At 44.7% G+C, this 14,031-nt stretch overlaps 1 protein-coding gene across 5 annotated transcripts in view; it reads right to left on the minus strand.

Annotated features, from left to right (window-relative positions):
• LOC121558615 (protein dopey-1-like) overlaps nucleotides 1-14,031 on the minus strand; it is a 34,648-nt gene that overhangs the window by 19,366 nt on the left and 1,251 nt on the right. For 2 of the 5 annotated variants that reach the window (XM_045226026.1, XM_045226027.1), the window contains exons 2-15: nucleotides 13,542-13,737; nucleotides 13,144-13,325; nucleotides 12,577-12,747; nucleotides 12,181-12,370; nucleotides 11,464-11,562; nucleotides 11,062-11,161; nucleotides 9,433-9,542; nucleotides 8,360-8,474; nucleotides 7,910-8,030; nucleotides 7,688-7,807; nucleotides 7,392-7,497; nucleotides 6,844-6,873; nucleotides 2,286-2,507; nucleotides 179-677 (exon numbers count right to left, since the gene is read on the minus strand). In XM_045226026.1, the coding sequence (XP_045081961.1) occupies nucleotides 179-677; nucleotides 2,286-2,507; nucleotides 6,844-6,873; nucleotides 7,392-7,497; nucleotides 7,688-7,807; nucleotides 7,910-8,030; nucleotides 8,360-8,474; nucleotides 9,433-9,542; nucleotides 11,062-11,161; nucleotides 11,464-11,562; nucleotides 12,181-12,370; nucleotides 12,577-12,747; nucleotides 13,144-13,325; nucleotides 13,542-13,679 (2,203 nt within the window). In that variant the 5' untranslated portion in view covers nucleotides 13,680-13,737. Of the gene's footprint in view, nucleotides 1-178; nucleotides 678-2,285; nucleotides 2,508-6,843; nucleotides 6,874-7,391; nucleotides 7,498-7,687; nucleotides 7,808-7,909; nucleotides 8,031-8,359; nucleotides 8,475-9,432; nucleotides 9,543-11,061; nucleotides 11,162-11,463; nucleotides 11,563-12,180; nucleotides 12,371-12,576; nucleotides 12,748-13,143; nucleotides 13,326-13,541; nucleotides 13,738-14,031 lie in introns of those variants that run through there. The other 3 variants (XM_045226028.1, XM_045226030.1, XM_045226029.1) reach the window with 3 other exon arrangements.

Genomic DNA, 14,031 nt, shown 5'->3' on the forward strand with positions numbered 1-14,031 from the left:
AAAGGGGAGAGACCATATGTTTGACATATGAAGAAGGCTATAGGATTATCATATCAAACTGAAATGTAGTTAAAACGCTTCTCCAGCCATAGTGAAGATCTGTTCATCTGCACAGCGCCTATACTGTATCTCAAACGTGGTCAGTCAGTCAGTCAGTCAGTCAGTCAGTCTGTCTTACCAGTCTGCTCCTTAGACAGGGGCGTGGACTTGAGGTTGCCCTCGGCGATGTAGACCGGGAAGCTGGAGCACTCCAGGAAGAGCTGGCAGGCGGCGGTAAAGGCCGCCAGACACTCCCTTTGCCCTGGCACCTCAACCACATCACGCCCATTCTGCTGGGCGCCGCCCTCTGGTTCCGCTCGCACCACATCGCTCCTCTCGCCCCCAGCTCCCTCTACCATCCCCGGGGTGATGTACAGGGTGACCAGGCGGGAGAGGAAGTGCTGGAAGTGCTCCAGACAGCACTGCATGACGGGCTTGTCCTGCTGCTTGTTCTGGGAGGCTGGGAGGGAGCCGCTGCAGCCCGTCTTGAGTGAAGGCTGAGTGGGTAGTGCTGGTTCCTCGGAGGCCTGGTACTGGACAAAGTCTGTGAAGCCACTCTCGGAGGAGCGACTGTTGTTGGGGTTCTCCCCGTTCTCAAACACCTCGCCGCTGGGCAGCTCCAGAGTAGAGGGCAGGGGCTGGGGAGAGAGAGCAGGGAGAAGAGTGGAGAAAGGAGAAGAGGTCAAATACAGACAGTAACAATACACATCAGCAGTGGAAACAAAAGGCGTCTGTGTTAAACAAGCTGGAAACAGAAAACAGGACCCTCCAGTGAACAAATTGACTGTGTAACAAGGGCAGGGTTCCTAATAATTCTAACCTGGCCTGTTTTAGGATTGTCAGTGGGGACCAAAGTGCATCAGGTCAAGAGAAGAGCGCAGACTAGGATGGAGAGGATTTCGAAGCACAGACACTCCCCACATTCTGGCGCCAGGACTCAGATGGCAAACTACGTCCTGTAAATGCACCCAGGAGGGTAGCTGGAGAACAGGAGGAAGGGAGAGGGGGGAGCGGGGAGGGAAAGGGAGGCTGGATAGAGCGGAAGGGTGTGAAGGAAGCCTTCCACTCCAATGGAGCAGACAGACCCAAGGGGAAACCATAGGGTAGTCCGATCCTCCTCTGAGAGAAAGAGAGGGGCTCAGCTGTTTGTTAGTTACCACTTGTGTGTGTCTCTATGTGCCCCCTCCCCTCCCCTGCACCACTCCCAGGCCTCTACCTCCAGCCTAGGAGTCTGTCAACTTTTAGTCAAGCCTTACTGAGCACTGAAACACTCTACCAGACTGCCAGGTAACAGACAGGGGGGCAGAGAAAGTAGACTGATCCCAGCTTCTAACACCTCTGTCTGGGGAGAGAGGGAGGGACAGTAGGGCCAGTCCTGGAGCAAGGACCACCCAGCCAAATTGAGGGGGTAGAGGGGTGGGGGCCAGCTCTGGGACCAGGGGACACCATGAGGGCCTTGGATGGTTGTTTATGTTTTTGAGGGCGAGGGAAGCAGGCCAAACTGCTGTCGTCTCTGCTGGGTCAACAACAGAGGAGCCCTGCTCTAATGATTTCATTTGGCAGGAAGTGAAAGAAGTGACATTCGTGTTCTATCAAAGGTAGTCAGTCATCGCTAGGAACTGAAAGATGGACAAAGTTTTAATTTTCAAAGTGAGAATCAATGAACGTGGGTGTGTAGGGGGTTGTATGTTTGCTTGTGAACGTAATTCGGTTCCATTTCATCTCCACTGGACAAAGACAAAAGGCAAACTATTTAACCTTCGCATGGATTTCACTGTTCAGAGGTAAAAGGAACCATGTTCTTTTATGATCAACCAAACGCTCAGAGACCATACGCTAAAGCAAACTGTGTAAAGGCAGGGAAGAACTAAGATAACAACAGGATGTTTTCTGACTTGACAGAGGTCATGATTGAAGCTCATTCATCATCACCAACGCTTTACGGGATCAAATGGAACTGAACTGGGTTAAAAGCGTAAGTCAGGATAGACAAAGTCCAGTTGGTTTTGTCATGAAAAGGTAGCCTATATATGATCCTTATTACCTGGGAAATGTTTGCACAAAATATTGATTCATCATACATCTAAGCATCTATTTTACATACATTTTACATATGCATACAATGATTATAAAAAACATCACACACAAACACCAAAAATTATAGAATATGCTCTGGCTGTAACAACCAAGGTTAATTTAACTCGTATAGGTGTCCCGGGCTGGGGCACCATCTCAGTACTCCTTACCCGTTTCTCCTCCTTAGCAGAGACTGTGGAGGTGAGGGGGCCCGTGGGCAAGGACAGAGGGGACACCAGGGGGGGCTGCACCTTGCTGAGGATCTTGGAGCAGAGGCGCAGGCAGTGGGTGAGCTCCCCCAGGCCCAGTGCCGGGAGGTGAGAGGTCAGGGCAGACACCATACGCAGCAGCAGCTGGGGGAGGTGCTCCGTCTGGATCTCTATGTAGGTCTCCTGAAGGGAGGAGGAAGAGGAGGGTGAGAGGGGTCGAAGAGGAGAATAGGGGAGTCGCCACTCGCCAGGTGACTGGAGGTGGAAATGAGGTGCCTAGTTTCATCTGGTACAACGGATCACATTACCTGATTTATGTTTTAATTGTAAATAGTCCCTGTCAAATAAACGTAATAAAATAAAAAGGCAGCATCAAGCATGTCTGAGAACGCTCTTGTTGGAGCTTGATGTAATCAAAATCCAATTCCGAATCTATATAGTTATTTATTATTATTAGTTATCAGTACAACTCTGTGTTTAACCTCTCTCTTCTTCAAAATAAGTCTACACATTAGACAAAATGTATACCATTACCATGGCTTTGTAGGCATTTCCAGAACTATCAGTTAACCTGATCAACTCTGAGTGGTTGTTTTGGACCCAGTACCGCATCAGACGATTTGAAGGGGTACCCCGCCCCAAGGGGGAAAAGGGGGATACCTAGTCAGTTGTATAACTGAATTCATTAATCTGAAATGTGTCTGAATACTTACAGTTGAAGTCAGAAGTTTACATACACCTTAGCCAAATACATTTAAACTCTGTTTTTCACAATTCCTGACATTTAATCCTAGTAAAAATTCCCTGTCTTAGGTCAGTTAGGATCACCACTTTATTTTAAGAATGTGAAATGTCAGAATAATAGTAGAGAGAATGATTTATTTCAGCTTTTATTTTTTTCATCACATTCCCAGTGGGTCAGAAGTTTACATACACTCAATGAGTATTCGGTAGCATTGCCTTTAAATTGTTTAACTTGGGTCAAACGTTTCGGGTAGCCTTCCACAAGCTTCCCACAATAAGTTGGGTGAATTTTGGCCCATTCCTACTGACAGGGCTGGTGTAACTGAGTCAGGTTTGTACTCACACGCCTTTTCAGTTCTGGCCACAAATGTTCTATAGGATTGAGGTCAGGGCTTTGTGATGGCCACTCCAATACCTTGACTTTGTTGTCCTTAAGCCATTTTGCCACAACTTTGGAAGTATGCTTGGGGTCATTGTCCATTTGGAAGACCCATTTGCGACCAAGCTTTAACTTCCTGACTGATGTCTTGAGATGTTGCTTCAATATATCCACATAATTTTCCTTCCTCATGATGCCATTTATTTTGTGAAGTGCACCAGTCCCTCCTGCAGCAAAGCACCCCCACAACATGATGCTGCCACCCCCATGCTTCACGGTTGGGATGGTGTTCTTCGGCTTGCAATCCTCCCCCCTTTTTCTCCAAACATAACGATGGTCATTATGGCCAAACAGTTCTATTTTTGTTTCATCAGACCAGAGGACATTTCTCCAAAAAGTACGATCTTTGTCCCCATGTGCAGTTGCAAACCGTAGTCTGGCTTTTTTATGGCGGTTTTGGAGCAGTGGCTTCGTCCTTGCTGAGCGGCCTTTCAGGTTATGTTGATATAGGACTTGTTTTACTGTGGATATAGATACTTTTGTACCTGTTTCCTCCAGCATCTTCAGAAGGTCCTTTGCTGTTGTTCTGGGATTGATTTGCACTTTTCGCACCAAAGTACGTTCATCTCTAGGAGACAGAACGCGTCTCCTTCCTGAGCGGTATGACGGCTGCGTGGTCCCATGGTGTTTATACTTGCGTACTAATGTTTGTACAGATGAAGGTGGTACCTTCAGGCGTTTGGAAATTGCTCCCAAGGATGAACCAGACTTGTGGAGATGTACAATCTTTTTTCTGAGGCGTTGGCTGATTTATTTAGATTTTCCCATGATGTCAAGCAAAGAGGCACTGAGTTTGAAGGTAGGCCTTGAAATACATCCACAGGTACACCTCCAATTGACTCAAATGATGTCAATTAGCCTATCAGAAGCTTCAAAAGCCATGACATAGTTTTCTGGAATTTTCCAAGCTGTTTAAAGGCACAGTCAACTTAGTGTATGTAAACTTCTGACCCACTGGAATTGTGATACAGTGAATTAATGAAATGAAGTGAAATAATCTGTCTGTAAACAATTGTTGGAAAAATGACTTGTGTCATGCACAAAGATGATGTCCTAACCGGCTTGCCAAAACTATAGTTCGTTAACAAGACATTTGTGGAGTGGTTGAAAAACTAGTTTTACACCTAGGTGTATGTAAACTTCTGACTTCAACTGTATGTCAATTAGATATATTTCTGTATTTAATTTTCAATACATTTGCAAAACATTCTATAAACATGTTTCCACTTTGTCATTATGGGTTATTGTGTGTAGATGGGTGAGAGAAAAAAATCGATTTAATCAATTTTTAATTCAGGCTATAACAACAAAATGTGGAATAAGTCAAGGGGTTAAAATACTTTCTGAAGAAAAAAACTAACAAAAAAAAAACTTTTTTGTTGTTGTTGCCTGATGCATCTCGGGCTCTGTAGTAGTCACACTGTTTTTCTTTATCAGAATCCAACAGTTCTTATCTTTCTAACAGTACTTAGGATGTGCTTGTAGGACTTAACGTTTTGAAACCTAAATGTACAATGCCTTCAGAAAGTATTCACACCCCTTTTTCCACATTTTGTTGTGTTACAGCCTGAATTTAAAATGTATTACATTTAGATTGTGTAACTGGCTAGGAATAGGGAGTAATCCAGCAAAAACTGTGGCAAAGAAATCAACTTTCTGTCCTGCATACAAAGCGTTGTGTTTGGGGCAAATCCAACACATCACTGAATGCCACTCTTCATATTTTCAAGCATGGTGGTGGCTGCATCATGTTATGGACTAGGGAGTTTTTTGGGGGGATAAAAATAAATGGAATAGAGCAAAGCACAGGCCTTATCCTAGAGGAAACCCTGGTTCAGTCTGCTTTACAGACCCTTATCCTAGAGGAAACTCTGGTTCAGTCTGCTTTACAGACCCTTATCCTAGAGGAAACTCTGGTTCAGTCTGCTTTACAGACCCTTATCCTAGAGGAAACTCTGGTTCAGTCTGCTTTACAGACCCTTATCCTAGAGGAAACTCTGGTTCAGTCTGCTTTACAGACACTGGGAGATAAATTCACCTTTCAGCAGGACAATAACCTAAAAGACAAGGCCAAATCTACACTGGAGTTGCTGACCAAGACGACATTGAATGTTCCTGAGTGGCCTAGTTACAGTAGTGACTTAAATTGGCTTGATAATCTATCGCAATACTTGAAAATGGCTGTCTAGCAATGATCAACAACCAAGTTGACAGAGCTTGAATATTTAAATTTTTTACTAAGCCAAGATAATTATTTGTACAGTATGTAGGTGCAATATTGTACAATCCAGGTGTGCAAAGCTTACCCAGAAAGACTCACAGCTATAATCGCTGCCAAAGGTGATTCCATCACTAGCCGGGTACCACCCGGCTAGTCAACTCTGCACCAATGAGGCTGCTGCCCAATATACATAGACATGGAATCACTGGCCACTTTAAATAATGGAACACTAGTCACTTTAAAAATGTTTACATACGGCTTTACTCATCTCATTTGTATATACCTTATTCTATTCTACTGTATTTAGTCAATGCCACTCTGACATTGCTCGTCCTAATATTTATATTTATATATTTCTAATTCCATATCTATATATTTCTAATTCCATTCTTTTACTTTTAGATTTGTGTATTGTTGTGAATTGTAGATTGTTGACAAAAAATTACAAATAAATCAATTTTAATCCCACTTTGTAACACAACAAAATTTGGAAAGCATTGTACTTTATGAGGGTAGTACACAATATTATGCGTAGTTTAGAAAAAGCCATCAGCGGACGTCAGAGTTTAAGAGGTTAAACCCTTTGAAAAATACAACCCCCACTAAAATATTTAATCATGAGCAGGCTTCCTCAAATCATTGTCATCTTATATTGTACATTTTCCTAGAATCTTTTTTATTTTTACAAATGACATTAAAAAAGTAATGTAAACGATGGGCAAATGAAGAATAAACAAATGTGACATTTTCAAAAAGCCATAGGCTACTTCTTTAAATATGTGAGCAATGGGAGCATATTATTCTGTGCATGCAGGACAATGACACACCGGGCTGAGATTTCATTTTCACAACATCCCCCACCAAACTATGAATATATATACAGTATATTCGTACAAAGAAATCCCAATTCTATTGGACTACATAGAAAATCCACCATATTCCCAATAATATAGGCCTATTTCACTCACTCTGAAGTACAATAACCATATCCAAAGCCAGAAAAAGAGCAAAAATGAAAAATTGCCTTTAGGAATGTTGCTCAAATGTTATCCAAGCCACAGTAAAGCAGGTAGGCGGGGTGAAGGGTGAAGAAGCAGGAGACAGCAGTACTTTACCTGGCAGATTACCCTCATGCTTCTAGTAGGCTTCAAGGAGAGAGAGCAGATAGATTGAACAGACAGGAGCAAGCAGAGCATAGGCCAGAGGACACTTTGTATGCAGAACATACCCACGCAGAGAAACATCTGCACGCACGCACACACACACACACACACACACAAACACATGCGCACGGCCGCAAGCAATCACTCACTTACACACATGCTGTGCACACACACACAGACAGTAATTAAGGTGTGAGACTCTCCAACCTATTCAGACTGGAAATGAAGACCAGCATTCTCTCTACTAGAAGATGCAATGAGACTAAAAAAGACAGGCAGTTCTAGAACCTGTTAATGCACTGCACACACACACACACACACACACACACAGCGATAGAAAGACAGCACACACCATAAGGGATTGCCATGAGCAGTCACAGTCAGAAACTGCGACTTATAATTAGTAAATATTACTGATATTTCAATGGCTGTTGTTCTGTATAGAGATACTATAGTATGAGTGAGAAAGGAAGGCGGGGAGAGAAGTGTGTGTGTCTCACCAAGGACACAATATCCAATAGGAAGTCCACCAGCTGACAGAACTCCACCAATGAGAGCCCTGAGGACTCTGTGCTCCCAGCACTCCCTGGTCCATTCTTTGCCTTCCTGCAAGATGGACAGTGACCCGTTTACTTTAAACTCAGCTCTCCCAAACTTGTCCAATAAGAAATGCTTAACTTTACTCTCTGTTGCGAAACATTTTGCTACGGTGTGGCCCTAATGAACACGACCCAGGCTCTATCTCGCCATCTTACTATGTCAGCATACACACATGGAGCAGCACATACACACAGACCTGCAGCAGTCCTCGAACCAGCGAGCGATGTAGTCCCACATGTAGTATGGCTCAAAAGAGTTGAACAGGAGATTGGCCGTTTTGATAAGCTCTGCAGTTTTCTTGTTCTCTCGCAGTTTGCTGAGGGAAACAATCAATACCACCCTTAGCTTACAATGTTTATTAAAGATTTGGCTTTTTTCATGTGTTTAGTGTTACACACACACACACAAGCTGGCCAACCTGCTGAGATGAGCATGGTCCTTGCTGAATGGGTTGTGGTTCTGCAGGTCCAGCTCTGCTCGGCACTGTGTGTATAATGTCCTGAACACCTCGATCAGAACGTCCTCCAGGATGGCTGGTCCTGGAACACACAGGATTACAAATCAATCACTGATCATGTCCATTTACAAACATATCTAGAACAGTCAAATGGAAATAGGGTCATTAGGCACCAAATGGAAGGAAATGGACTGAAACGGGGAGGGACTACCTGGAGTTGTCCAATAAGAAGCGCTAATTTTAGTTGTCAGCTGTGAAACGTTTTGCTATGGTGTTCCCTACTGAACACGGCCCAGTAGTGATATGTGGGTCACTATGACCAAAATGCTGTGTGTGTTCTATTCAGTGTGTAACAGTGACATGAATGATATGTGTTGCATTGGTCTGATGGGTGTAGTAATATACCCGTACCGAGTTCTGGTTTGTCCAGCAGACTGATGAGAATGCGGAAAGGCTTGAGGTCATGCATCAGGACGCTCTCCTCCTCACTGCCTCGGGCCTTCCCCTGCAGGATCCCCACCATTGCCTGCACACACACACGGTCAAAACTTCTGGATCAAACCGCATTCAGAAAATACAGAACGACCAAAGCAACTCCCGAGACAGACGGCAGCACATGGACTCAGCTGGTTAGCTATATATATATTACATTTTTGGGGTTAGGGCCGGGGGATATTTTCCACGGCAAGTCTTCTTTTTGTCCTTTAGTGTGTGTGTGTGTGTGTGTGTTTCATGCCTCGTCTAACAGAAGCGGATGGGGCCGGGGAACGGACGGTCCCTGCAGTAGCCCCATTTCCCAGCAGGGGGGAGACGCAACAAGTGTCCATGAACAGATGGCAGATGAACAAATTAAAGCCCCTGTCTGTCTGTCCCGACCCCTGGAGTACCAGGACACATCACATGTAGGCCCCACCATCATAAGGGCCAATGCTGTTGGAGCGTGACACTGCATTACAAGGGGGAATAGTGTGTGATCGTGGCCCAGGCATGGAGCAGATTTTGGGAGAGCTTCAAAGGGAAGGCCCCTGGGATTAGGTGGGGTGTGGAGGTAGGGGGCTACAGGCATTACAGGCAGACCCCTAAGGGCGTATGTGTGTGTGGGGGGGGGTAGAGATTAAAAGGGGGCACAGAGGGGGAATATTTACCATGCTCCCTTTCACAAGATCCACTCAAACTTTGAGGTCTTTGAAAATAGTAATTTATGCAAATAGCTTTGGAACAGTTTGTCTTGTAAGTGTGTGTGTTAGCAATCTGTATTTGAAGGCTGTGCAAATGCACTTGGAACAGCTTGTCTTGTTTTTGTACGCATGTTTGTTTATAGAAGGCCATAAAACACCTGTATATGGCCTGTGTGTGTGTGTGTGTGTGTGTGTGTGTGTGTGTGTGTGTGTGTGTGTGTGTGTAGGTGGGTGGGTGTGTGTAGGTGGGTGGGTGTGTGTGGGTGTGTGTGTAAGTGGGTGGGTGTGTGTGCGTACAGGGCGTACCTGGACCAGCATGTCCTTGGAGTAGGTATTGAAATAGTGGGTAGCGTGGTCCTCAGGGTTGCTCTGTCGAGAGCTGCGAGGACCTGTCCTCACACCATTGTTGTCAAAGCCTAGGAGCACAGCACACACACAATATGACGGAAGACAAGGGAGAAGAGGGTGGGGTGAGATTGAGTTACCAGTAATTTAGCAAACAAACAAGCTTTTCTGAGTGTAAAAACATGAGCCCTGATCAGCAAACACTTACCAGCATTTTTATCCACAGTGAGTAAGACACAAATAAGAGAAAACAAAGTAGGGAAATGAGCACTGGGAAATGTGGCTACAAGACATGTTACTGCACAAGACATATATGGCCAGATGATCATTCCAACAGGCAAAGTCCAACAGCTCAACTATACTAAGTTGTACAGAACGTATGCAGTGGTATGTATGCGTGCATGTGCCTGTTTGTGCCTGTGTACCAGGGTTTTCATTATGAAAATGTGGCGCCGGACATTTGACCAGCAGCACTTTAATTCACCGGAAATGTTCCGGACCCATATGCATTGGGTGCGTGACCTGATTAGGGCTTCCACCCACGGTGATCAGAATGACAGAAATCACATGTATATTATGGTAATTCATATTAAAAGAACATGCAAGACGAGGACGCAACGATGTGCGGTCCTTCTTACCAAATTCTGATGTGCACTTCGAAGAGGTTTCAATAACTGTCCATATTTACTTTTCCTCAGCCAACAAGATGAGCGAGTAACGAACAGCAAAATCACTAGCCTATGTCAATCTACTATCCCCCATAGTAGAAAAGTTTACCTATTCTATTGGTCATATTGTCATTCTGTGCGAGAAAGAAATAGCCTATTCCAAACTGACTCTGGGACAGTTGTGGGACGATAGATCCTTAATTCATACAACCAATAGGCCTAGGCTACATTTAAAAAAACGTTAAAAAGCAATGACTCTGATGCAACAGATCAGAACGTTTAGCTTAAAATGTTGATACACTATATATTCTCATTAAAAGCGCATGGATTCAGAGGGTGAATGGGCAAGAAAATATTTAAGTGTCTTTGAACAGGGTATGGTGGTAGGTCCCGGGAGCACCGCTGCTGGGTTTTTCACGCTCAACAGTTTCCCGTGTGTATCAAGAATGGTCCACCACCCAAAGGACATCCAGCCAACTTGACACAACTCATTGCAAATTGGTGTGTGACGCGCTGATGAAGCCTGACTTCCGTTGCCTTTGCTGTTTGAGATGCTGTAGCAGCAACTATCCCGCTGTCTGACATATTTTCCGCTAAAAGGCTCTGTATCTGTATGCTGTACGCACGTGATAAATAGGATACATAACAAATATACTGTACACACGCGCCAATTTAATTCAACTGAATTATGCTAATTAACTTATAGACCGATAAGTACGACCAGTCAAATGTATTTACATAGACTGGTATTTCCATCATTTAATAGGCTAAAAAGCATTATTTCGCAATGGGATTATTTCTTCATCTCCCGGACAATTGGCCGGCGCCAATTTTATTTATCGGATTTTCAAAAAAATGTATGGCCAAAAGCCGGCTATTACTGGCTAACACCGGCTAACGGAAACCATTGTGTGTCTTTTACCCAGCAGCCAGGCGTACAGTCTGCGGTTGAGTGACATGTCCCTCCTCAGAACCACGTGCAGCGCTGCAGAGAGGATCCGAATCATGTCTGGACGGGTAGCCTGGAACAGCAACACACACCACAAAAATAAGGAAATAATAGCAGAGGTCAGATGAGTTCTGAATTGGAAGAAAGGATGTCGTAATTTGGGCTGTTTGGGCTCTGAGGCACATTGTGCTTCGATGATTGAATGGAGAGGTGAACGGCCAAACAAGCATCCACTGTGAGTCACTGCATGCTCTCTCTCCCTCTCACTGGATGTCGGATAGCCTCATCATCAAGAATGGCCAGTTCCCAACAGTGCTGTGACTGCTGTCTTGTGTGCTGAGCAGTGCTGACAGAGCAGTCCAGATCTGTCCTTACCTGACTCATGTGAAATGGGAAGCAGAAGAGGATCAGGTCCAGGGTGCTCCTCTGGACCAGAACACTGGAGTCCTGCACCGACGTGCTGACTGCCTCCACCTGCAGGGTGCGACACAACACACAGGGTTAAATCAAGCCCCATTTACATCTATCTAATGTACTGCAAATAAATGAGTGAATATGTAGAACTTCAGAAGAACCAGACTAGGTTGACTCCTATTGCATTTTCTGTTTGTTCTTCCCGACCAGGAAAAAAGTAGGGCCCAGAGTTTTTTTCTGAGCAGGTCATTTGATTAGGAAAGACTCCTGGCCCTACTCAATACAAGTTCACATCAAATCAAATGTTATTTGTCACATGCACCGAATACAACGGCCGTTGACCTTACAGTGAAATGCTTAATTACAAACCCTTAACCAACAATGCAGTTAAGAAAAATAAGTGGTAAGTAAAAAATAAAAAATAAATGAAGAGCAGCAGTAAAATAACAGTAGCGAGGCTATATACAGGGGGTACTGAGAAATGACTTCATTTCTCAGTGAGCATCATGAATACACTACTAATGATTTCTAAATATTCCACAAACACAGGCACTACAAGCTCTACTTGGTGTGTGTGTGTGTGTGTGTGTGTGTGTGTGTGTGTGTGTGTGTATCTTGGGGGGTCGGGATAAAGGAAAAAGACAAGTGTCTCTGAAAATGATTCTTCATTTCGTGTACCATGAGCTCGATGTCGCTGCCCATGACGTAGAGCTGGTCCTCCATGGAGAGTTTGCGGTTGAGGTGCAGCAGGACAAAGGTGACCCCGGGCAGGCGCACGGCGGGGCTGGTCAGGATGCTGCCCCACAGGGCGCTGTAGAAGGCCGACTGCTCCACCGCCGCAGCCACCTTCTCCAGCAACGTGTTGGTCCTGGAGAGGATTGCATTGAATTGAAATAACTGAATTTGGGTTGCAAATCAAACATACATTAACAAGACAATTGAATCCCAGATAATTGAATTATTAGTAAGGTTGATTCTGAATGAATATTTTTATTTTTTTACATTCGTTCCGTAATTAGCAATTCACTTCATTCAATGACATCCATCTCTCTTTTCCAGCCCTCCATCTCTTACCTGTCATAGTATTCAGAGCCCTCCTCCAGGCCTGGTAGGACCCCAGTCAGCAGCCCCTGCAGGCCAGGTTTGAGGGTCTTTCCCAGGGGCAGGTAGTACGTCTCATACAAGCCCAACAGCACCGGCTTCACAGACATAGCAGCATTGGAGAGTAGAGGGAACAGCCCAGAGCTGAAACAGAAGGCAGGGGACAGGTGTTAGGCAGTGGGGTAATAGAGTAAAGGGGAAATTATAGGGTAGATCGGTCAACTGAAGAAAAATAACTACTGAATGAAATCCACATGTATTATTTTCATTCTCTTACTAGTTCAAAGGAGATGGATTGAGGGTAAGGCCCTGTGATAGACTAGTGTTCTGTCCAGGGGGTGTACTTGTACATCAAGCTACCTCACGCTACAGAAACAGGCTCCTGCCCTATGGACCATTCTGGCTTGGACAAGGCTTCTTTACTTACTTTACTAGTTCAAATTCAGTTTATGATATGTTCTCCAGTTAAAATAAAGATACTGTACTTCTCTACTACTACTGTCCTTAACAAGTGCTGACATCCAGTAGCCTAGTTGGTACCTGTAGAGGAAGAGATCTTTGGCCAGCCTCTTGGGCCCTATGATCTTGAAGATGATCTCGTAGGTCTCCAGGGCCTTGCGGTGCACCCCGCTGGGCAGAGCCGGGTGGAGGCATTGAGCCAGACGCTTGCCTATCGTCAGCTTCTTGGGCACCACCTGGTACTTGGCATTGCTTTGCAATACCTGAGAGATGAGAAACAGATTCAAACATCAGACGTGGGATACCAGTGGCCAATCTACATCTTTCCACAACAGTTGGCGTAAAAAAAATATGAAGCATTTAGCGCATTAGACTATGTAGATCCGGTTTTAATTGCTGATGTGGTCATTGTGTATCCATTCCCAACCAAAATGTACATATGTGAAGAATCCAAACGGGTAAATGTTTGTGGTCGTTACCTTGTTGAGTTTGCCCAGTGCAGAGATGAGGTCTGCCCATTCGCTTGAGTACTCAAAGTTCTTGAGGGCCTTGTCCACCGCCGCCACATAATTCCTGTACTTGGAGTCACTGAGCAGCTCCACTTCCTCTGCATTCATCCTCCTGGGTGGTTATTCTGCTACTGGCCAACACCAGGCTCACATACACACATCACACCTGGAGTGAATGCGTCGGCAGAGAGAGAAGATCATTACTCTGAGTCATAGCGAGTGATTAATCAGAATGTTACGTATGGAAGCTTCATTAGTCTCACACTACATGTGTCCTTAATGTGCAGGCCAGTGGCAGTCAATCTGTCAGAATAAGAGTTACAGAGGAGAAGCACATGGGTTGATGATAGTGCACAGATGGAGCTGTTTATTGACCAGTCATATACAAATGACAAATGTTTATTAGGAGCAAAGTCTGACAGGGTACAAGAAATGTATACGGTTAACGTTGGTTCATGAA

Source organism: Coregonus clupeaformis, chromosome 17 (assembly GCF_020615455.1).
Source record: "Coregonus clupeaformis isolate EN_2021a chromosome 17, ASM2061545v1, whole genome shotgun sequence".
NCBI classification, from domain to species: domain Eukaryota; kingdom Metazoa; phylum Chordata; class Actinopteri; order Salmoniformes; family Salmonidae; genus Coregonus; species Coregonus clupeaformis.